At 51.3% G+C, this 21,399-nt stretch overlaps 11 protein-coding genes across 11 annotated transcripts; 4 read left to right on the top strand and 7 right to left on the bottom strand.

The window, feature by feature from the left end:
- Positions 1 to 249: 249 nt before the first annotated feature.
- Positions 250 to 1,163, bottom strand: N7468_008325 (uncharacterized protein; the record flags this gene model as incomplete). The annotated part of the gene is made up of 2 exons (XM_058477621.1): positions 250 to 539; positions 728 to 1,163. 2 exons carry the CDS (start codon positions 1,161 to 1,163, stop codon positions 250 to 252), a joined length of 726 nt encoding a protein of 241 aa, XP_058327966.1.
- A 1,881-nt stretch (positions 1,164 to 3,044) lies between these two features.
- N7468_008324 (uncharacterized protein) lies at positions 3,045 to 3,263 on the top strand (the record flags this gene model as incomplete). The annotated part of the gene is made up of 1 exon (XM_058477620.1): positions 3,045 to 3,263. One exon carries the CDS (start codon positions 3,045 to 3,047, stop codon positions 3,261 to 3,263), a length of 219 nt encoding a protein of 72 aa, XP_058327965.1.
- Positions 3,264 to 4,414: 1,151 nt separating this feature from the next.
- Positions 4,415 to 4,630, bottom strand: N7468_008323 (uncharacterized protein; the record flags this gene model as incomplete). Its single annotated transcript, XM_058477619.1, has 1 exon — positions 4,415 to 4,630. One exon carries the CDS (start codon positions 4,628 to 4,630, stop codon positions 4,415 to 4,417), a length of 216 nt encoding a protein of 71 aa, XP_058327964.1.
- Positions 4,631 to 5,026: 396 nt separating this feature from the next.
- Positions 5,027 to 6,325, top strand: N7468_008322 (uncharacterized protein; the record flags this gene model as incomplete). The annotated part of the gene is made up of 4 exons (XM_058477618.1): positions 5,027 to 5,227; positions 5,290 to 5,394; positions 5,450 to 5,823; positions 5,887 to 6,325. The coding sequence occupies 4 exons, from the start codon at positions 5,027 to 5,029 to the stop codon at positions 6,323 to 6,325; spliced, it is 1,119 nt and encodes a 372-aa protein (XP_058327963.1).
- A 382-nt stretch (positions 6,326 to 6,707) lies between these two features.
- N7468_008321 (M18 family aminopeptidase) lies at positions 6,708 to 8,249 on the bottom strand (the record flags this gene model as incomplete). Its single annotated transcript, XM_058477617.1, has 1 exon — positions 6,708 to 8,249. One exon carries the CDS (start codon positions 8,247 to 8,249, stop codon positions 6,708 to 6,710), a length of 1,542 nt encoding a protein of 513 aa, XP_058327962.1.
- Positions 8,250 to 8,768: 519 nt separating this feature from the next.
- N7468_008320 (uncharacterized protein) lies at positions 8,769 to 9,375 on the bottom strand (the record flags this gene model as incomplete). The annotated part of the gene is made up of 3 exons (XM_058477616.1): positions 8,769 to 8,840; positions 8,904 to 9,158; positions 9,229 to 9,375. The coding sequence occupies 3 exons, from the start codon at positions 9,373 to 9,375 to the stop codon at positions 8,769 to 8,771; spliced, it is 474 nt and encodes a 157-aa protein (XP_058327961.1).
- A 959-nt stretch (positions 9,376 to 10,334) lies between these two features.
- N7468_008319 (uncharacterized protein) lies at positions 10,335 to 11,384 on the bottom strand (the record flags this gene model as incomplete). The annotated part of the gene is made up of 1 exon (XM_058477615.1): positions 10,335 to 11,384. One exon carries the CDS (start codon positions 11,382 to 11,384, stop codon positions 10,335 to 10,337), a length of 1,050 nt encoding a protein of 349 aa, XP_058327960.1.
- A 586-nt stretch (positions 11,385 to 11,970) lies between these two features.
- Positions 11,971 to 13,360, bottom strand: N7468_008318 (kinase domain-containing protein; the record flags this gene model as incomplete). The annotated part of the gene is made up of 5 exons (XM_058477614.1): positions 11,971 to 12,173; positions 12,226 to 12,385; positions 12,435 to 12,730; positions 12,781 to 13,099; positions 13,139 to 13,360. The coding sequence occupies 5 exons, from the start codon at positions 13,358 to 13,360 to the stop codon at positions 11,971 to 11,973; spliced, it is 1,200 nt and encodes a 399-aa protein (XP_058327959.1).
- Positions 13,361 to 16,294: 2,934 nt separating this feature from the next.
- Positions 16,295 to 17,799, top strand: hapX (bZIP transcription factor HapX; the record flags this gene model as incomplete). Its single annotated transcript, XM_058477613.1, has 2 exons — positions 16,295 to 16,920; positions 17,001 to 17,799. 2 exons carry the CDS (start codon positions 16,295 to 16,297, stop codon positions 17,797 to 17,799), a joined length of 1,425 nt encoding a protein of 474 aa, XP_058327958.1.
- Positions 17,800 to 18,600: 801 nt separating this feature from the next.
- On the bottom strand, positions 18,601 to 20,402 carry N7468_008316 (mitofusin complex protein UGO1; the record flags this gene model as incomplete). The annotated part of the gene is made up of 4 exons (XM_058477612.1): positions 18,601 to 19,145; positions 19,294 to 19,747; positions 19,803 to 20,250; positions 20,317 to 20,402. The coding sequence occupies 4 exons, from the start codon at positions 20,400 to 20,402 to the stop codon at positions 18,601 to 18,603; spliced, it is 1,533 nt and encodes a 510-aa protein (XP_058327957.1).
- Positions 20,403 to 20,410: 8 nt separating this feature from the next.
- Positions 20,411 to 21,160, top strand: N7468_008315 (ferredoxin family 2Fe-2S iron-sulfur cluster binding protein; the record flags this gene model as incomplete). The annotated part of the gene is made up of 3 exons (XM_058477611.1): positions 20,411 to 20,676; positions 20,739 to 20,845; positions 20,919 to 21,160. The coding sequence occupies 3 exons, from the start codon at positions 20,411 to 20,413 to the stop codon at positions 21,158 to 21,160; spliced, it is 615 nt and encodes a 204-aa protein (XP_058327956.1).
- Positions 21,161 to 21,399: the final 239 nt, after the last annotated feature.

The raw sequence follows: 21,399 nt of genomic DNA, 5'->3' as shown, positions 1-21,399 counted from the left end.
TGCGACAAAACAGCCCCCCGTGGACGCTCTTTGTGAGAAACCTGTTTAAGCGGCAGCACATTCCCCTTCATGCAGGTACATTATCTACACTCTGTACAGAGTTACCAATATCTTGGGCGTCAAAAAGCGACCCTCCTAATCTCCTCCAGCAAGCTGTTGGCGATAGTCCGAGGGAGGCTTTCATCCAAACATGAGAGTATCATTCAGTTCATTAAGCTAGGAGACTGTAATTATGCCGAGCGAGTCCAGCTACGTCAAATCTATGATTCGACAGCCTTGGCCCGCAGGCCAACAATACGTCCTCCTCTCTTCACTATCCAGCGCCAGCACAAAGTACTCAAGCTTCGTGCTGGTCAACTCCACCCGATAGACCTTGATGTCTACAGACTCCGGATCCGCCTTCGAGCTCTCCGCCACAGCCGCACGAACAGCAGACAAGACCGCAGAGTAGGACTTCTTGGGGTCGAATTCCGCAGCGGAAAGGGTGGAGATGGAGCCCGACAGGCCGGAACCGGGGGCAATCAAAGAGGACAAATCATCTAGAAAATGCGGAGAGGGGTTAACTCATTAAGTTTTTTTTCAAGTTTTTTCCCATAACCTTTGTATGCATGTAGGCACGCCTCCAGTTATCCAGGGGAGCTTCTCCGCCTCCTCGATCCCGCCGTAGGAGGGACGGGGCGCGCACGAAAAATGAGATCGGAAGGGCAGCTTCAGCCCCGGCACGTACCTGCACTAGGCCACTTGCCCTGCTTAGCACCCTCCCAGCGCAGGGCGACAGGCTCGAATGGCTCGTCTGTGTCTGACACGTAGTATTCCTCGATCGACTGCAGGGAACTGGGGAGCTTCAGCGAGCTGTCCACGATCTTTGTCTGGGCATGGGAGCTTGACGCCCCTTGCTGCGGGGCGCGGCCGGCGTCTAGATCCGCGTTGGCTTTGTCCAAGAAGGATGCGTAGGCGTCGTCGGAGGCCATGATTTGGGAGGAGGTAGAAAACGACGAGGTTTGAGAGGTGAGTAGTGATCTAGGATATGCGGAGGGTCGTGTGTACAGCTTGCTGGGCAGGAAGGTTTGAAGATTTTGTCTCGCGAGTTTTGCTGGGAGGAACTGGATGTAGCTGGAGCGGGCTTCGTAGGTGGCTGGTCGGAGAGCGAATCTGGTGAGCATTTGGCGTTTCAAGTGGCTCAGCTCGTTTGTAGTTTGGGGAAAAAGTGGGATGACGCAATAAATCCATGGATGCGTTTGCGGCCCGCTCCATGGCCTATTTAACATCCTTCATCAACATCTACTTTGTTAATTTTATCTTTATAGAAATTTTCTCCAGTTCCATCTACTAGGGGCCGTATATCACATATACAAGCTGCCTTGAATTATTATTTATCCTTTTTAGTTGCCACTGGCGATGCTATAGAGATATATATATATCCACCGGCGAATATCCGGACTCAAATAAGCCCATGATGATTCGCCATCATAAGTTTCAAGTTGAACCTTCAGGTGTTTCAAAGTCTGATATGCAACTGCAAGGGCATCGGTACGAGGGCATGTTTCTGTAATAGGCCCCTCTGTCCCCATGTATGCCTGCTGTCCTACCTAGGTATGGGTATAGCCACGATTTCTTGACGGTATTAAGTACTATGAAGTACTCGGCTAACGCCAGTGTGGAATAGTACCAGGTATGGACTAGTACTTCGTCAATATTCCGTCAATCATTCCGCCCGGTGCCTATAAGATTGAAGCGCGAGTGGAATGACAAGGCAAAATCTTCCATCCACGGTGTTATCATTGGAGAAATCACGGTTCGACGTCTTATTCCAACCCGTTCCACGTCATACAAATACTAGTATGGCAGATTAGAGGACTCTGTACTAGTCTACCATTATATATCCTCAAGCCTGAGACCTCCACAGACTGTGCCATGGGGATATGTCCATCGCGGTGAAGTAAGGATCGCAACGCCTGAAGCGGACATTGCCGATAGCCTCAATAAATTCGCGGAAAAGGAAAAGCACCCATGACACAAACGGATTTCCGCGCGAGGCCTGTGACTTGGCTAGACAAGTTCATCATTTGGAGCTACCAAGGGTGCGCAAGCATACGACGAGTAGACAAGTCCCCAGGGGTGCTGCACCCTCTGGAGCTCTAAACCAGCCACCACACACACACACAGTTATAGCAATACAGTCCAACATGAGTTTGAGGGGATACCCCCTAGTCAATTTTCAAGCCTCCTAGTTCTGAGCAAGCTCTCAAAATATGAGTGAATGCGAGTAGGTCTTTTGCTTTCCGTATCGAGGCTGCAGTCGAGAATGGGTGCATTGAGACTTGGGTAAGTAGGCAATAGGAACAGGAGACGTTGGAATTTGCATGGATGATACTATTGATTGCAAGGTGGGTGATTCCGCGAGCTACGATCAGACTGAGAGGCGAGTCATCCTGGACGCCCACGGAATGGAGAATATCATAGCGAAAGAAAGGCGGTAAAGTAATACAGCTCTGGTAGCTTAGTTGGTAGAGCGTGGGACTTTTACTATGAAATCCCAAGGTCGCGGGTTCGAGCCCCGCTTGGAGCGTCATTTTTTTCGACATTTGTCTTTTTGCTTAGACCAATCATTGCGCATATCCAACCCAGATTTTTAAACCCATTTCCCCCCCCGATAGTTTCGAGTTTTTAGGTCCGGCCTTTTGTCAGTCATTAGAAGTGCAACAAACACTTTTTAAATAAAGCCAGAGATTGCAGGTGCTTTGGCAAACAACATCAACCACATGTACAGACAAATAAGATAGGGGTGGGCATGTCACATAGAAGCCTCTGGTAACAGGCCACTATTCCTCTAGGCCGAAAGGTCCAATGTCCATGCCAACCAGACTTTTCCTATCGACTGACATACTTACGATCCATATTTAGCGAAATTAAAGAGGCCAACTGGCAAACGGCTCCGTGCAGCGCTTGTTTGTTTTACGAAGGCCCCAAACCACATATGACAGATCTACCGAATTCTATGTGGTGCGACAGGAAATTGGTTTAATCGGCCACACTCAGCCAGTATGGCTTTGGGGTCTTTGTCCAAACAGGCGCTATACCGTCGTATGACAGGGACGTTGGCAATTCTATCTGCGCCCGGCTTTGTGGTCGTGTTACGTCGCCACGGAGATGCCATGTGGCTCCGATTCTCGATGACCCCCGAATTGCAGGATGTGAGCTCAGTGGCCCCGAAATCCTTCCGACCTGAGATCATTCGTAATCAGGTCCTTGCTCCAGTTTAGCAAATCCACTATGATGGGTCAACTCGAATAGAGATCCTATCTGCTCGGACCCGAGACCGGTCCCTGCCATACACTCGAGATTGGAACTCTCAGTCACTCAAAAGAAACCTGAGATCAGATCTCGCGTGGAAATTTTTCCACCCGCTTCAGCTAGGGACTGTACCCCTGGCCCGCCCTTGCTCAGAGCAATGAGCTTAAAGACGCCTTGCTGAAACTTTTTTTCCGATACCCTAGCTACGCCCCCCTTATCTGAACCTGTAGCAATATTATGAACTCTTTGGATGGTTTGTATAACGGACATGGTATGCCTTGGTATTCCGAGGCTTAGAATGCTACCATGACAAGTTAGAATGGGGCAAGCTGAATCCGCGCCGATCACCCCGCCCACACGAAGGATCTGCAATTTTGATAGATCTACTCCGTACTAGCTTGACTGCTGCATGCGAAGATTTCAAGCCGGTCTACCCGCTTCTTTGCTATTCGCTAGATCCGCTCGATCCTGGCCGGGGCGGCTGCATGACGCAAAGCGATTCATAATGCTACCGAGCTAACGCCGAGTGCGAATTCCCGCATGCTCGTTCATTCACACCGTCAGTGGGGTTCTTTTTCTTGCGTGGATTTAGGTATGCGGTCAACGGGGCGGAGCGAGTCGACTTGTATACATGGCCAAGGCAGAATGATGTAAGAATCCTGCTATCTTCACTGAACTGGAGAATTAGCCCATAGATTGACATACGAAGTCAGTAATAGTGGAACCACCAATAGTGCTCGAGGAGCGTTGGTGTTGCCGTGGCCTCAAGATTGCCACACCAACCGCAGGCCGATTGTTCGTTTCTTGCCTATGAATGCAAGGTGACAGAAATCGAGTGACGGGATTCCAATCCCTGCTTCAGACATAGAATATCCGCCACGGCCTTTAGTCATATATTTGTGAAATCCAGGTTTACGACAAACCCACAGCACGGTGTGCTACTACGCATTGAACAAGTTGAAAGTACACGCCATGGCAACGGAAACTAGACACTTGTAGTTCCTTGAGTAAGAGAGTAGCATATTCTTGCGTTTATCATCAAAGAAATTTTACATTCCAATTCCAGGGGGCATTGCTGCCTGACTTCAAGACCTCCAAAGGCTAAAGAGTATTTTTTTTTTCACATAGCCCAGCTCTCATCCGTCAACATCAGCTGATTACATATATTCTTCTTGAACATAGAGTTCAAGAAGAAGGGCCCCATTCGGTCGCTTGGGTGAAAGGTGTCATCCGATTCGATGGATGCATCCCTTGCGCACGAAGCTGCAGTATCGCCTATCCAGCAACCGGGGTCGAGGGTTGGTGCCTTGAACGCAGCCCGCCAATCACCAACCATCGCTCCGGGGGGAGCCAGGAGAAGATGCGTGACAGGGTTACCTGTTTGGTACTTTCATCTCTCTTGGTGATGAGACTAGTAGATTTTGGCTTCGACTGTTCCCACCTGCTGGGCCTGGCTGTATTCTTGATGGGGCCGCGGTTTAGTAGGCACACTGCAACATGGAGAGTGCAATAAGGTTATATTTCTGTGCTCTCTCCCCTTCCTGCTCCCCGTCTGGGGAAGAAATAATATCTTTATGCGGACTTGCTCCTGTTCTACCCCGAATTTAATGTCATTAGTGGCTGGTATCGCTCGTTCCCACCAGTAGCTATACATTGAACGGCCTTGGCAGGCAAGGTATATATCTCATCGACTGGTTTGACGACACAGTTGAGGTTTATCTCCCCGTCGAAGATGGGTTTGCTACAAGTCGGAGAGAGTCTTGCGAAGCGGGACCATGGCGGCGTCTATCTCTCCGACCGCGGTGCCCAAGGCCTGGCGGTTAGCGTCATCTTCACGCTTCTAGCAGCCGGGTTTGTGGGTTTGCGTCTATTTACTCGAATCCATATCATGCGCAAAATAGAATCCAATGACTGGATGGTGGTGGTCGCATTGGTAAGTAAATCGAGATGACACAGCCCTAACCTAACCAACCATCTCCTAACCCTATCAAAAAGGTGAACTCATTCATTTTCATGGGCCTAGACATCACCGAAGCGACCAGTGGCATGGGGATGCATATGAAAGACATTCCCCCGGACATCCTCGAAAGACAAATGAAGGTGAGATATCCCCACCACTTCCTCTCCAATTAGATTACTCTAAAACGCCCTCCAGGCCTTCTGGCTCACAGTCCCCTTCTACAACGCTGCCGTGCTCTGCGCCAAAGCCTCCATCCTGCTGCAATACTTCCGCGTGTTCCCCACGCAGCGCATGCGCGTCGTCTGCTGGTTCATGATCACCGTCCTCGCCATCTACGGCACCTGGGCCGTGCTAAGCGCATTCCTGAACTGCATCCCCGTCGCCAAATTCTGGGACCCCTCCATCGACGGCTTCTGCCTCAGCAAGCCGGGGCTCTGGTTCTCGAACGCCAGCATGCACATCGCAACAGACCTGTTCATCCTCATCATCCCCATCCCGGCCCTGATATCCATCGAGATCCCGCGGAGGCACAAGGCTGCCTTGATCGGCGTGTTTGCGCTGGGCGGATTGTAAGTTTTTCTTTCTCTTCAGTGTTTCCCCCCACGCGCACCGCGAGACTAACCGTCGTGCAGTGTCTGCGTCACGAGTATCATCCGGCTCGTCAGTCTCAAGCGAATCGCCGACTCGACGGACCCGACCTACGACAATGTCGGGGCGGCGTCGTGGTCGGCGATCGAGTGCAATACTGGGATTATCTGTGCCTGTCTGCCGACGCTGAAGCCTCTGGTGTCGAGGATTATGCCTGGCTTACTGTCGACGCTCGATGGGAGCCAGCGCCAGCACAGTGCGCCAATGGCGAACACGCTGCACACCTGGAACGATGAGTCGATGGGCGGGGCTCCGGGCGAGGAGCCTGAGTATGGCGCTGGGGATCCAGAGCGTGTTCTGTCTCTGAGCCCGAGTGGGTTCCGTTGGGGGGCGAAGCGCTGGTCGAAGATCGATAAGACTTCGGGGACTGGTGCGCCTCAGATTACTGAATTGACGGAGCAGGAGCGGCGAGGGCATCTGTGAGGGGCTTGGGTATTATCACAGTGACGACGAGACGGCCTTTCAGTGAGCGTTATCTGGATCTTACATGGCTGCATGGCTACTATCTAGGTCTTCTAATATTCTGGTCCAGTGGGGGTTTTCTTTTTTCTTTTTTTCTTCTTTGCCCTGCGGGGATCCATTCTTTTGGCTGATTTTCATTGTACCCTTTCTAGAGTTTTTATAACATACTTTTCTTTTCTTTCAAAAATATACTAGTATTAGACGGATATAATTGGCTACGGGAATGAGAATGCATTTGGCATAGCTTAGTATATTGGATCGTTCGAATAGTTATGGTTATGCTCTGTCTAATGCAGGAAATAAGAAAAAAAAAAAAGCCCGAAAATGATTCGTAGTAAATGGTCTAGAAATCGGTGAAATGCTTATCAACCTCTTCAAAGTGATCGAAGAAACCCTTGAAGAGCTTGACTCCCAGACCAGGGTCTAGACGACCGGTGGTCGCACGGATACTATGCATGCTGAGTTGCACAATACCGCAGTCGATAGCTCGCATGCCAATCTGGGCACTGGTCATGGGTCCGATAGTCCCACCACTGCGAGAGTCATTGCGGATCTGGAACACTTGCAATGTGGAACCAGTTCGCTCCGCGATCTCCTTGAGAATGGCATTGCTGACACTGTCCGTAGTCATGTGGCCGTTGGGGTCAGCAGACACGGCGACTCCGACATTCAGCCGGGGCGAGTGGTTCTCGAGGTAAACGTTCAGGAAATTGGGGTTCACGGCGTGGATGACATCCGAGGAGACGAGGAAGCTGTTAGCGACTGTCTGGGAGAGGAGATTGGGACCGTAGGCGTCCGGGCCAAAGGCCTCCACGATACGTTCGATGACGCTGCTCATGAAGTTGGATTTGGCTCCTTGGCGAAGCAGACTGCCGATCTCCTCATCGTCGAACATACCGACCATCTTCACGAGCCCCGGGGATGTTTCGTCAGAAGAAGCCAGGAGGGCCTGGTGGGCAGCATAGCAGCAAAGCTTATCGTCAATGCGACCGGCGAAAATCAGGTCCTTCTCCAACCCTCCGAATTGGGCAGGCTGGCCATCGTAGAGCTCTAGTTCCCAGTCGACGATGTTGCTGTAATCTTCCACACCGATCTCTTGAGAGATCGCCTTGACCAGCTTGGGGGGCTGGGTCGCGGCGAAAGTTCCGGCCTTGATGTTGATCGACTCGCCGCCGGATGGCTGGCCGTAGAGATCGGAGTTATCCACGCCAATGATGGGCACCATTTGAGTCTCTGGATTGAATGGTCCATTTGCCGGAGCCCCGAAATGAGGAGCCAAGGTGGGAACCCGGGCAATCGGCCAGTCAAGCTTGACCAGCTTCGTCTCGACCTTGCCCGAAGCTGGATCACGGACGAGAACCCGGCCTCCGACATGAAGATCTCGATCCCACCATGTTGGCCCCAGGCCGCCGGCGTACGGCGCCACGCCTAGCTGCTCATATCCAGCCTTGTTGGGTACCTTTGACACAGGCTTCAGCTTGGTGGTACATTGGTCCACATGGCCGGCGACAATAGCCAAGCCGTTTCCACTCTGATAGTCCTTGCCGATATTAAACGAGATTATCGAGCTCCCATTCCGGGTAACGTAGAACTTGCCACCTCGCTGGAGCTCCGAGTTCCAAGCCGACCGCTCACTCAGCTGCTTATAGCCGTGCTGCTCGAGTTCCTGCGAGAAACCCTTTACAGCATGGAAGACGGTAGGGTGGGAGGTCATGAATTCCAAGTATGGCTTTGCGTAGTCCTCCGGATTGACGGTGGCATTGTGGGTAGCTGGGGCAGTTGGGGTAGGAGCTGGAGGCGCAGCGGCTGGCTGAGGATTGGGCAGCTGAGAAGCCATATGGGCGATCCAGGGCGATTCAAAGCCGGAAGTGTGTTTCCGGGTCATCGTGTCAGGGTGTCTAGGGTGTCTCAAGAGAATTGACAGAGAAAAGTGGTAGTGGAGAGTACGGTAGAGTTGTGAGGGGAAGAGCGGAGAGGCTGGGGGAGCTGTGATTCTTATCGGGGCTGCAATCAGGTACCAGGAACCGAGCCGCTTTGGGAAATGCACAGCGATCACCCGAGCAAGTCGCGGTCACTTGGACAATGTCTACTGGGAATTCCAAGGTTCCGAGGTTAGTCTCATGTAACTGACGAGCACCAACGCCACCTGGGCAGTGATCTTCTTACTCCGCTGCCTACTGCGCTGCCTACTGCGCTGCCTACTGCGCTGCCGAGGGACGAAGTCATCCGTCTGATTTATCGTAAGTCAATAATGCGTGCTGTGGCTAAGTTCGCTAGAGAACTGAAGGGGGAGGCCTCCAAGTACATGATGGTTAAATACAAAAAGTATAATGGGACAAATGAAAGAAACGGAGATATCAGGATTCTCGTGAACCTGATCCGACTCTGGAGTCTGGAGTCTCGTTCACTGGCGGCCCGAAGAAGCCACATCGGTCTTGAGCTGATCGCCACTGACCTCGCCCTCTTTCTGGGTGATCTAGAGCGCCGATTTAGTGACACATAGCCAAATATTAGTTAGCTTGGAGATGGCGCTACATACCTCTTTCTTGATGATGATGCCCTGCTCCTTGGCGATCCTGAGTAGATCCAGCCGAACGCCATCCTGCGCGGCAAGACGTTTCGTCGCATTGTGCCCGCCATGTCGAGTCCATATAAATAGCACATTGTTGGTGCGTGGGTGTTGGTAGAATGAATAGACTTGAGGAGAGGGCGACTCGAAGTAGGTGGGCAGCGAGTCCGGGTTGACCTTGTGCGACCCGAGGAATTGGATCTCTTCCTCCTCATAACGCAGGATCTGTTGGCGATCAGGATCATTATTTCGTCTTGTGTATGTTAAGGCCATGATAGATTGTATGGACCCTTACCAGCTGCAGTAGCTCGCCGCCTTCTAAAGATCTCAAGGCGGCCTTCGCCTTGTCAGCCACCTGCCATACCGGCCTGTCGATATCGACAGGCTGCTTTGGCTTGACAGTAACGACGCGCGGTGCTGGGGTTGAGGTCTTGGTTGCCATCTTGTATTGTCGATAGGGAGTAAGATGCGCGGTCGCAGGGGAGCGGCTGTGCTTTGTAGTTCTGGCGGTTGGGTCGCCCTAACGCGTCGCCTGAAGCAGGCGGCCTAATAGGCTGTCGAAACCCAAGCGGAGTCTTGAAACACTTCTGGGCCCAAAGACTGGAAAACTCTCAACGCAAGATTAGGTCATTTGGGATCAGCCCCAGTGGTCCCTGCGCCGTCTTACTGTTGGGCAGTTATAGGGCTTGGAGCCTCCTATTGCCTTATGTTGGGAGCGGATCAACGTGGAATATCGTGTCAGGACGATATAGACAGGAGCTGGACGCCTAGGTACAATTCGATCACCAGTACTTGAAATTACTCTCCGGATAACTGCATAGTTATTCATATTCAGTTCTCTAAGCCTCCGTGCCGTTTTGGTAGCCCTGCAACTAAACAATAACAGTACAACACTGTACATGATTGGGCCAGTTGATCGTGTCATGCAGTCACAGTATTATTCACCTACCATATATTGGTATGCTCATGTACTATCCTTGACGAGCTCTAGGTTTTAGAATGTGGTAGATCATCCCTGGCACCAGGGCATCAACACGATATTATCCTGTGCCCTGGTGCGGGCATGGAAACATTGGTATAGTTTGCTCTTCAGGAAGGCCCTATAGATAAAGAGAAGCTGCCCATTGGGCATAGGCTTCTGGACATTTTCCATATCTTGGTTGGCTTCCTCGAGTGAGGCTCTTTGATGGGAAAAGAAACAGCGCGAATTTAGGAGGCAGCAATAGCTACATTGAGTGGCGTTCATACCTATTTATTTTCTGAAAATGATATGATAATCAAATCGAGGCCCATGGGGTATTCGCTCATTGGGCAGTATGCAATTATATTGGCTAAACTTAGGTATGATTAAGCATTCAAACTTCATATGATCCAGCAGATGGCCCCAGATCCAGTCAAATTTTATTGTACCTTTCCTCGGACAGGGACCATAGCTCGTCGCACGTATTTATAGCACACGGTCCGCAGTCGCTGAGGGATGCCATTTGGTGAGGAGCTCTTAGATAGTTTGCGGTGAATTCCGAAGGCATCAAGGCTCGATTTACGAGTCATCTTTTCAGGCGGTGCTGTCACCGAGGGTACCAAGGGCGGCGCGTCTTGGTTTGAGTTGGTTTGCACAGCAGTGGCGTCGCTCTGAGTGTCCTGTGACGAAGATGTGGTGCTGGGAACTGTGGAATGTGCAGACTGAGTCCGAGTTTGTTCAGACGGGGTCGGCTCTGGTTCCCCACTTGCGAAAGACATGTTCTCGAGTGCAGCGGTGATTCTGTCGCGCATCGCTTGGTCTTGCAAGATTGAGGCTGTAGGAGGAGTAGGCGCGGGTGGTAAGGGCGCGCTATTGCTTTGCTCTTTTTCGCTGATCGACACTTTGTCAGGTAGTTCATATAGCGTGTGTTGATTTTCTGAAGGGGGTTCATCCCCTTCTGGCCCGGTAACTACCCGCATCTCGCCAAGTTCAGATTCCACATCTGATCCCTCGCAATATTCGTAGTATTCGTCGTCTGTTTCTTCCTCCGACTCTTCCCAGTCCGAGTCCTCCTCATCTTCATCTTCAAAGTTGCCATTGAGAAGGTCTGCAAGTGCGCTTCGTGGGGACGTTTCTTCATTCTCATCCTCGTTCTCGGGCGCGGGAAGGTTGGCAATCTCAGTCGGCCTCGGCTCGGCAGTAGATTCCAAATTGCATGCTTCGCGATACTTCGCGGCGTCCCTCTGGAGATCCGCAGTGGCTATATCCAGATCCAGATATTCTGAGGCCTTCTTGTGCATGTGCAAGCTGTGAACGGCGCGATAAGCTTGCGACACGAACTGCATCATATAGTCGGCGGGAGCAACATCGTCCGGGTGAAGAGTGGCATGGTCGTAGACCTTGGCGCAGTATAATTCGAATGTTTGAGCGAGGTCGAAGACGTCCTCAAAACGAGAATCGTCTAATTGCGTTGGCCATTGGAGAGCCATGACTGCTGTGCTTGGGGAGTGTGTGGAAGGGAGGACGCGTGCCGGTGGGGAGCTTGACGCGTTAAGTAGATTCCCCAAGCTAATTTCGCGTCCGCCCGTCAACGCCCCAAGTATGCACAACAAACCCCATGAGAATCCAGGACCGGAAATTACCAAGATTTCTGGAATGAGGCTTCCGGATAAACAGGCCAAATGGCCCCTTTATTTACGGCTAAACCGGCAATAATTTGACTGGTTCGAACTCGTACTTTTACAAAAAAAAAAAACTGGACGGCGAAGATTACTACTTCTATTACCATAGATATCTGCCACTAGCCTGATTGCGAGGCTCTTATCATGTTGAAGTCTGCTGATCCTAGTAGTATGCTCGGCGATTCAAGAAGTTCTCCACGATAAGTGCAAATTTGCTTACTAGCAGGCGCAGCAGGAGGAGCAATGGCATCGGGGACCCTCATCTTCAAGTTGATCGCATTGATTAGCAAATCGTATATGAGCAGGATATATCCCGATTCCCTTGGTACCTACTCATGATCCCTACGTCTACGGTTTTATCTTAGCGTGGCCTACAATCTTTTCAAAGAATGTTTCAAGTAGAAGCCCTCGCTTGCAACACTGGCTGCATCAGAAAGTCGTCATAGGCAAGCTCCTCCGCGGTCGGCCGCTCCTCAGGCAACCAGCGCAGAATTCTCCGCAAGAAATTCAGGAAGAGTTCTTTGTCTTCACCTAAGAATTGCTGCTCTCTTTTTTCCAGTGATTGCGTTGGTACAGGTATAGAACCATTCCAGTTTCCTATAAGACAAATGTCAGAGTAGAACGCAATAGGGCAAGAAAAGAAAAGTACCTTGGTCATCCCAGTACTGGGCAGCCTTGTCACTTTTGGCAAGGTACTCGGGAGGAGGAGGTCCCATAAGTGACACCATTTCCGCCAGGTGTTGTTCGTCGTCGAGGACCCGGTCTTTCTTCGCAAAAAAGAGATGGTGACCTTGCGCCAAATCCCAAGCCTAGTCGCATCAGCTTCGATACCATATGGGAAATGAAATCCAAGCTTACCATAACACCAATCGACCAGATATCAACCTTACAATCCCAATCCATGTTCAAAACCACTTCTGGTGCCCGATAAATGCCTGGCATAATGTCACCTCTATGCTTGTGGTTCCCGGCTCTAGCCTCACCAAGGTCGGAAAGAACTGGTAGACCTGTACTGACCGGCATCGGCCGAGAATAGTATATATGACGATCAGCTAATACCTTTCTCGCAATTGGTCGCTTCATTTCATCTTCTTCAATCTGAGAGAGAATAGAACTATCATCAACTCCTTGGAGGATGTTATTCGACGAGATATCTAGGATGATGTTAGTGTATCTCACCTCGCATGTTAATAAGTATACTAACCAGTATGCACAACATTGTTGTTATGCATGAATGCCAAGGAAATCAAGATAAGTTGAAGACTTCTCTGGATGAGATCCTTTGGCAACTTTTCATCGGGACACAGGTCCTGAAACTCAGTGAAGCTCATTCCAAGAGGTTGATAAACCAAGCATGTGTGTTTTCCATGAGGGCCAATGACTTCAAACGAATCGAGAACTAGACGAACTAGCTTTTTCCCAGAATGGTCGTCGGAGGCCTTTAAGTGATCTGAAATGGCCATCTCATGCGCAGGCGGCTTTCCTCGAACACATATTTTCAGTGTGCGGAAACCATGATCTAACTAAGATTAGGTACATATCATGGAAGACAGGGCGAATACCGACCGAAGGTCGCGGCAAAGCCAGGCAGTCGAAGACATGCCGTACCCGAGCTTGGAAACAACCTGGTATCTTGATGCAAACACTTCACCAATATAGACAGGGAAATAGTCTTCCGCAACGTAACCAGGGAGCTTCTCTTCTTCAATCTTCTGGGACAAATCTAACTTCACAAAGCCCGATGTCGGGAATCGACGCGAAGGTAAGGGATGAAGTGATGACATGGTTCTCGCCACGCGACGCAACGGAGTAGCCCGGTTGATCGTGGATGTTAAGGACAAGAAAGGAAGCCATTTTAGTTCCCAGCGATAAGCGAACATGACAAATTGGTTGGAGACCAGTCAACGGGTAAGAAGGCATAAGCTGCAAACCTGGACAAATAAACCCCTTGAAACCTGTGTAGCCGCTACTTAATCCCAAATTCTCGGCACTGGAATATTATTGGTCCAAGTCGGATATCCGTGACCCGTAACCAGCGACAACAGAACAACGCTCCAGCATAGCACTAGGGCGGGTCGCGACACGTCCTGGTCTCTCTGGTCTCCACTCCCTGGTCTATCCAGAGTGGTGGCTCCGGCCAGAAGCATCTTCGGGATCGTGTCAATCCTACGAAGCCATCCATTCTCCTAATAACTACTATAGTGTATCTTATCTCTACACACGCCGGCACTCTTAGTTCATTCAGATTCTACTGAAGCACTGCCCAGAGGACAATTAGCATCCAAAGTGCCTGGGTAAGAGAGACAAACTCATGAAAGCTTGCGATAATAGGAACTATAGAGGGGTGATACGATTAACCCTGGATGAAGAGGGCTTTCAACTGGCTCTTCCTCTATTGATCCTCTGAGTAAGCCTTATCCGTCCAGATCGGGCGTTCGGTATAATTGAAGAGGATTTACCGGGAAATTTGGAAAGACATCAGAAAGTAGGGTAGGCATGATAGTGGCTGGAACTAAAAAATCTCAATGATATTACGAGGTCGGTATTGTAAATTGATACCGTTCTGAAGACCTGGGAACGCTTTAGTATTTATGGAGATGAACGAGATGAATTTGATGATGTGGCAGAGGTTATTGGGTACACGCCAAATAAAAAAAGCAGCTGTATGAAGATGGCTTTGAAAGGTGCCTCGGTGTGTCGCGGTGTTGTTCAGAAGAATCCTAGGTACAAAAAGACAATAGATGCCTTGAGATATGCGTCAAGGAGAAATTGTCGTGCCGGGATAGACGCGAGAAAGGATTTCAAGAAGAGCCCAGGACGATTAGGAATGAAAATGCTACCAACAATTGAGGTGTTGACCTTTGAATCTTCGAAGCCTCTGGCTTGAATCCGAGATGGGCCTCTTGCAGCCTTTTTTTCCCACCCATTTTACAACAATGCCGGTGTCCCACGAGCCCTAATTTGCAAAATTATTTATAAAATTTTTCTTGGCTCCCAACTCCTTAGGAATTTAAACCCACAAGGTCTCACACCTCACAGAGCACCTTAATATTTGGGAAACCGCGGCCTTACCTTTGCTCGTAGATCATTGACTCTAAGGATCACCGGGAATATATGCCGAGGAAGACTCGGAACAGACGAAAGGTCACACAGTATACCGCCACTTGGTGTACCAATACTTTTACCACTAGAGGGTCGAAGCGACTGAGGTAGGCGGCCATTTCCCTTTTGCATGAGAAATATAATGCTCTATAGATACATGCAAGATTGTATCCGAGCCTAACCTAAGGATGTGCAATTGGATAGGAGTTAGTAGTGTTTTCGTGGACTAGGGTCACTGAAGTACGTAACGATAGTCCTTCGTCGGGGTTTACTTGAAGTCTGAGTACTTTTAGTATTATTGAATAGCGTTACGGCATAGTTGGTGGTTGGAATGCTTTGCCATCCCTTCCACCAATGTTGCCACATAGCCGAGCTACGGAGTGCGCTTCAAAAGCGAGGACGGAGTGGATGAGATGGATAGGCAGTGGCCCATGGTTCATGCAAGAAGTATTCCTCGCAAAGTCTCCATGTTGAGGCGATCATTACCTCGAGATCCCAGCTTGAGGACGAAGCTTCCAAATCGGGGCATTTCGACGAAGGAGTCCGTTTTTCGGCGTTGGTCCGTGTCGCTGGAGCTACTGATTGATAAGGACATTGGTGGAGAAGGGCCCGCCCATGAAAGCCCTAAGGCATGGGCTAATGGCCAATGAGACATTCTGCTTTGGAAGGCGGGCTTCGGCTGTCCCAGTTCATTGGCAATCCGGGAGTGCATGGATGGCGACTATTCCTGGGAACGCATCATCGATCCGCAGTTAAACGTGGATTGAAGGGCCGGATTGCCCAAAACAGGTAGCGCCATCTGATAAGATCATGCCGAGGACTTTGGTCTCGCTGAAGCCCTCAAACACCACCCGTTCCTCACCCGTCGATCCATTCCCGCCTTCACCGCTGCTGGCTAAATTCTCTCACGCCTGCACGGTGATTGGCTCCGTCACCCATTCTGCTAGGTAATGCTCCAGCTCGAAGGGCCCATTCCATGGACTGGATAAACCAATTGGCACACCTTGTGGGTATGGATCAAGTTCGGCATTTGGTCAAGTCGCCATCATTGCTAAGTAATTGCCTGTGAAGCAAAATCTCGAAATCAGGAGGGCTCTTGAACCTCGGGCCCAATCGCTATGCCTCTATGTGTCTCTACTGTAGCTCGCAATGAGGTAGAAAGGGTGCTGGAAACCAGATTTCGGGGGCTCGACTCAAGTCAGACCGTGGATCATAGACGCGATTGGCGAGAGGGGAAGTAGAGTCGGCCCTTGACAAATGGGCATCAGCCCACTCGGTCGAAGTGGCCTGCCTGTCGGATCTGATAATCTCTGAACAACGACTTGGTACATCCGAGACCGGCATCATGTGAGCACAATCTAATCTGATCGTCCTTTTCTCTGTGCGATTTCCACTTTGTGCTTTTAACTCGAAATTATCTACCTTTTTGACTCTTGCACCCTTGAACTCCTTTCGTCCCCTTCCATTATCTCTGTTTTTCTGGTGCTGGGGGGTAGCAACCTGCAACTGCACCCTCTTCCGTTCTTCCGAGCTCCGAGCGTCCCGAGCCCGCCCGGCTCACCATCATCCCCTCAGCCATTTTACAACCTGTCTTTGAGCTGAACCACACCACCATTATGGCCACGACAGGCGTGTCACTCACGCCTGCTCCGTCGATAGCTCCCATAGCTCCTATAGCTCCATTGGCTGCTCGACCCTCAGTAGCTCCCTCGCCGGGACCCAGTACTCCAGGCTCTGTCACCTCGAAGGAATGGGTCATTCCTCCCCGTCCAAAGCCTGGGCGCAAGCCCGCAACCGACACGCCCCCAACCAAGCGTAAGGCACAGAACAGGGCCGCCCAAAGAGCCTTCCGTGAGCGTCGAGCCGCTCGAGTGCAAGAATTGGAAGAACAGATGAAGGAAGTCGAGGACAGCCATGATGTTCAGGTCGCTGCTCTCAACGAGCGGATTGGGACGCTTTCCCAGGAACTCGAACAATCTCGTGAGGAAATGAACTGGTGGCGGGACCGATGCCATTCTTTGGAGAAGGAAGTTTCTATCGAGCGTAGCGCGAAAGAAGCCCTGGTCAAGGAATTCCGATCATCCATCTCCGCCTCTGGCAACTCTATCATGCCAGATTCAGTCCCTCTACCACCTCGAACTCGGCCGTCCACCCGAAGCTCTCACATGGAAGGGGTTACCCAAGAGGACACCGAAGAGAACATCCCTCTGGGCTGCGGGGAATGCTCTAACGAACACTGCCAGTGCATTGAGGACGCATTTGGAACACAGATGGACACGCACGAATCCACCCGGGGAAATATCCTCCTCACGGCGTAGGCAGCCCTCACCGCGGCCCCTCCGAGCCGGAGATCAAGCCTGATCCTGAAGAGATGGAGATTGATTTCACGGCCCGATTCGCCGCCGTGCCAGCGCAGTCCAGTGCCAACAACGCCACCGACAGCGCTGCCTCCACCCCCGTCGACCCATGTGGATTCTGCCAGGACGGCACACCCTGCATCTGCGCGGAAATGGCCGCCCAGGAACAGGAGCGCGGCCGCGGCTCCTTCGAGAACAACCGCCTCGCCCCCATCCAGTCCATCTCCCAGTTCACCCCCCCGCCATCCGAGAGCGACGCCCGCTCAGAAGTGACTCTGCCACCAATCGGCCAAGCCACCAGTTCTTGCGCCAATGGCCCCGGCACCTGCGCCCAGTGTCTGGCTGACCCACGAAGCTTTCTTTTTTGCAAGACGCTGGCAGCCTCCCGGTCAGCGAGTGGGACCTCATCGGGAGGAGGCTGCTGCGGCGGCAAGGGAGCCAGCGGCGGCTGCTGCATGTCAAGAAATGCCCCCGCCACCCCGTCCGCGCGTGAGAACCCCTCCCTGTCTGCGCAACCTACCGCACCCAAGCCCTCTACGCCCAATGCGCTCACCCTAAGCTGCGCGGACACCTTCACTACTTTGTCGCGGCACCCAAACTTCTCGCGAGCTAGCGACGAGATTTCGACCTGGCTGCCAAAGCTGCACACCTTGCCGAATCCGAAGGAGCTGGGGCTCGCTGAGAAGCCTGGGCCGATGGAGGTTGAGGCCGCTAGTGTTATGGGCGTGCTTCGCTACTTCGACCGCCGTTTTGCTGAGAAATGAGGGGGCTGAAGGAACTTGTTTCTCATTCATTCTGTTACAACCCTCCTCTTCTTATCTTTCTGCATCAGGGCTCACCTTACGTCTCTTGATGAGACCACTTGATACCCAAGCCCTGTTTACTTTCTGTACCATCATACGGTCCACCTTCATATTTCCCCCTTGTTTGACGGCTTTCCCACTTTCTAAAAGCACACTGATTTTGATTTTGTACGGTGCACACGTATCTCGCTGGAAAAGCAGACATGCCCATTCGATGTTTTGTTTGATTCGCCAGATCATGGGATCCTGCGGGTCCTCTTGTTGGCCCGTTAACTTAGAAGGTTTAGGTCGATATGGCGTTTTGCCGATTTTGTGATGTACATGCCTAGTTTTTATGAATGAAATGATCTCAGACCTTGTGAATTGAGTATTTTAGGGCTACGTGATCAAGTGCATGGTAATACCACAATGGTCATTGCAAGAAACGATTAGGGTCATCGAAAGGGAAAAGCATTGAGAGGACATGGATTATTTGAATGAGTATGTAAATGGGGGTTTTATACATGGCTAGAATAACTCGAAGGCACCGCTCACCGGCCTCCTGGATCGAACTTAGGGGGGGGTATACAGAGCGAACGGATGGGAGAGGAGAAGAAAAACACAGAACATAATCAGCGTAAGTAAGATACGTTTGCCCCGAGTATAACAGTCCTATACGCTGGGGCCGCCCGATGGTTGGTCACATCCTGACCATGACAGGCTTTCAGGACCTGAAGTCGCAAGATTTGAGGCACGTGTAATAAGTTGAAGATTCTTTCACGATCAGAATCGGCCCCCGCTGGATCGGCCATAGCTGTCCCGCGCCACAACTTCGTCTTCCGCACCGCCCGAGATACCACCGAGTAGACTGGCACCCCAAATTCCGGCGATACCCCACATGCCCATGCGCCAACCACGGTATAGACCCTGTACACCCTGGCCTTGGCGCCGCTTCGCCTGCCGTCGCTCCGGAGGCGCTCTTCCGAGGATCTGGTGAGCTCGCTCGGTATCGGAGGTGCCGGAGACGCCCTCTTCGTGGACGATGTGCCACATGGTGCCGATAATACCCCGGTATGTGCGCGGGGTAGGAACAATGGTTTCCACGTCCGAGGCGTCGATAGACGCGGAGGAGATACTTCCGCCGGAAGACTTTTGGCGCAGACTGAGGGATGTGTAGGAGGCCACTTGGGCGCGGCGGAGGACGGTCTCGAGAGGGAAGCGCACGGCAAGCTCGAGGCCAGAGCTGAGGAAGCTGAACAGGTTCCACAGTGAGGGATTAAGAAGAGGGTCGATCGAGAGATAGTTCCTGAGGAATAGGGGGGGCAGAGCTTGTGATGAAATTAGGCAAGCTTGAGTGGAGAATCGTGATTGGAATCAGATGTGGGGGGATTGTGCTGTTTGGAGTGGGGAGTTGTCGGATGGCGCGGATAAGAGATCGAGGTCCATGAGTCGCAGGCGTGAGCATTAAGAAGGTACGAGCTGTATCAATTGGAGAAAGGAGTATGGCGGATAGGGATGACGAAATGAACGATAGGATCAGCGTGACAACGGGAGATGGTGCGGTCAAGATATCAGCTGCTAGAGATGAAGCAATATCCTCCTCTGGAAGTCCTACAATCGCAGATAGGAGACTGCGAATGAAGGTGGTTAATGTCGGGTACAGCAACGAGTAGATGAACGTTGCATTTGAAGCCTTCCATGGCGAGGTAGGGCCATTGTTGGACCAGAGTTGAGATAGGACCTCGGTGAGTGAGTTGGGATTCTTGAGATTCAACGCATGCTTAGGTGCTGGAGATGCGGTGTCCCCTCGAATATACCCGCTGCGGTCGGTAATGCGATGACGATCTGTCCTTGATCGCGGGGTGCTTGGAGTTGGAGTCGATGGGGCCGCTGATGTAAAGTAGGTACTTTCATCATCGGATTCAGATTCCTGAAGAGATATAGGTCAGCTCCGTCTATTAACGATACTTTTGATAGTTTCATACAGATTCATAGGAGCTACTTCTCCCTCCAGTAATTGGCCTTCTATCGGGTTGCTCTGCTGTAAGATCCGGCACGACGTACACCTGCAGGATAGTTTTGGCGACATCGAAGGGCTGCCCAATCAGCACGTGAGAATAGCGCACAATGCATTTATTGATAGCATCGCGAACCCAGTCGCTAACCGAAGGCGACGAGTCGAGATAATCCGAATAATCGATGTCTGGAATGAGGTCGCGCGCCGAGTTACTGAAGACCTGAGCGGACGATGGCGCCGGCGCCTCTGGGGTGTTGTTGAGAGCTGGAGACAGTCCTGTCTGTGGGAAATAATAAGGCCGCAAGGGATTGACCCCTTCACGAGACGCCATGGTTAGAGTGGGTGAGGAGCAGCGGATGTCGTCGGGGATAAAAAAAAGGAAACTCGGAGATGACGAGCCCAGCGCGAGATCCGAGCTGCGGGCCGCCTTTTCAAGCTTTGTCATTTTTTCTCTCCGCGGCCATTGGACGAGCGTTACTCACTTCCCATCCAGCGCCCCAGAACTGCTGCCGTCGTCGGGCTTGGTTGCTTCTGATTTTCTCACCTCTCCTAAAAGCCCGTCGCGCATCTGATATGATGAGTGTTTGGCAAGGTCTCAGCCAGCAATTGCGCAGGGCGGTTCCCAAGGCCGGGGAACGATGCGTTGCTCCGTCGCGACGATGCATCAGTCACTTGGCCACACCACAACGGATCCGAGGTGCTACACAGTCGAGACAAGGGGTTTATCGCTTACAGAAGGGCATGGGAGCCCCGTCACCGACATGGAACTCATCTTGGCGCTCTTTCTCCGCGACAGCGCAAGCCGCACATGGCCATGTTACGCCTCCGAAGCCCGGTGAAGAGTGAGTTTCCCCCCCCCATTTCGTATTTCCCCACCAACGATAACGGGCTTATTCCTTTACAGGATCAATATCACATTTATCGACAAGGATGGGACGAAGATCGATCTTCAGGTGGCTGAAGGAGACAACCTATTGGATATTGCACAGGCAAACGACCTGGAAATGGAAGGTGTGTGGCATATGCAACTCTTCAAAGCAACTAGTTTGTTTTCGCCTGATCGAATTTCTGATTCTCACCATAGGTGCCTGCGGTGGTTCTTGCGCTTGCTCAACTTGCCATGTGATTGTGGAAGACCCCGACATGTTTGATAAGATGGAGGAGCCCTCGGACGACGAGAACGATATGCTGGACTTGGCATTTGGCCTGACGGAGACCTCTCGTTTGGGATGTCAGGTAGTGATGAACAAAGATCTCGACGGACTGGTGGTGCGTCTGCCATCGATGACCCGGAACTTACAAGCCAGCGACTTCGGCTCCAAATAGGACTAGCATTACTTGTTGTCTGGGAGCAGTCTAGCAGCCTCGATTTTCCAAACCAAATCACCATGGGATAAAAAAAACACAAAACGGTCCATGATGGATAGGGACCTTGTACTTTATTACGCGCAATTACCTTGTGTTGAGCCATTAGATCTGAATGAACATCTCCTGTAGTATATATGGACTGAGCATGGTATATGCCACGAGTAGAAGCACGAACACTAAAATACAAATCGCCCAAC

Source organism: Penicillium chermesinum (genome assembly GCF_028974085.1).
Source record: "Penicillium chermesinum strain IBT 19713 chromosome Unknown utg000006l:1.0-2335141.0:1.0-2336784.0, whole genome shotgun sequence".
In the NCBI taxonomy this organism is placed as follows: domain Eukaryota; kingdom Fungi; phylum Ascomycota; class Eurotiomycetes; order Eurotiales; family Aspergillaceae; genus Penicillium; species Penicillium chermesinum.
Note: the sequence above shows the minus strand (reverse complement) of the source record. Positions and strands in the feature narration are given on the sequence as shown.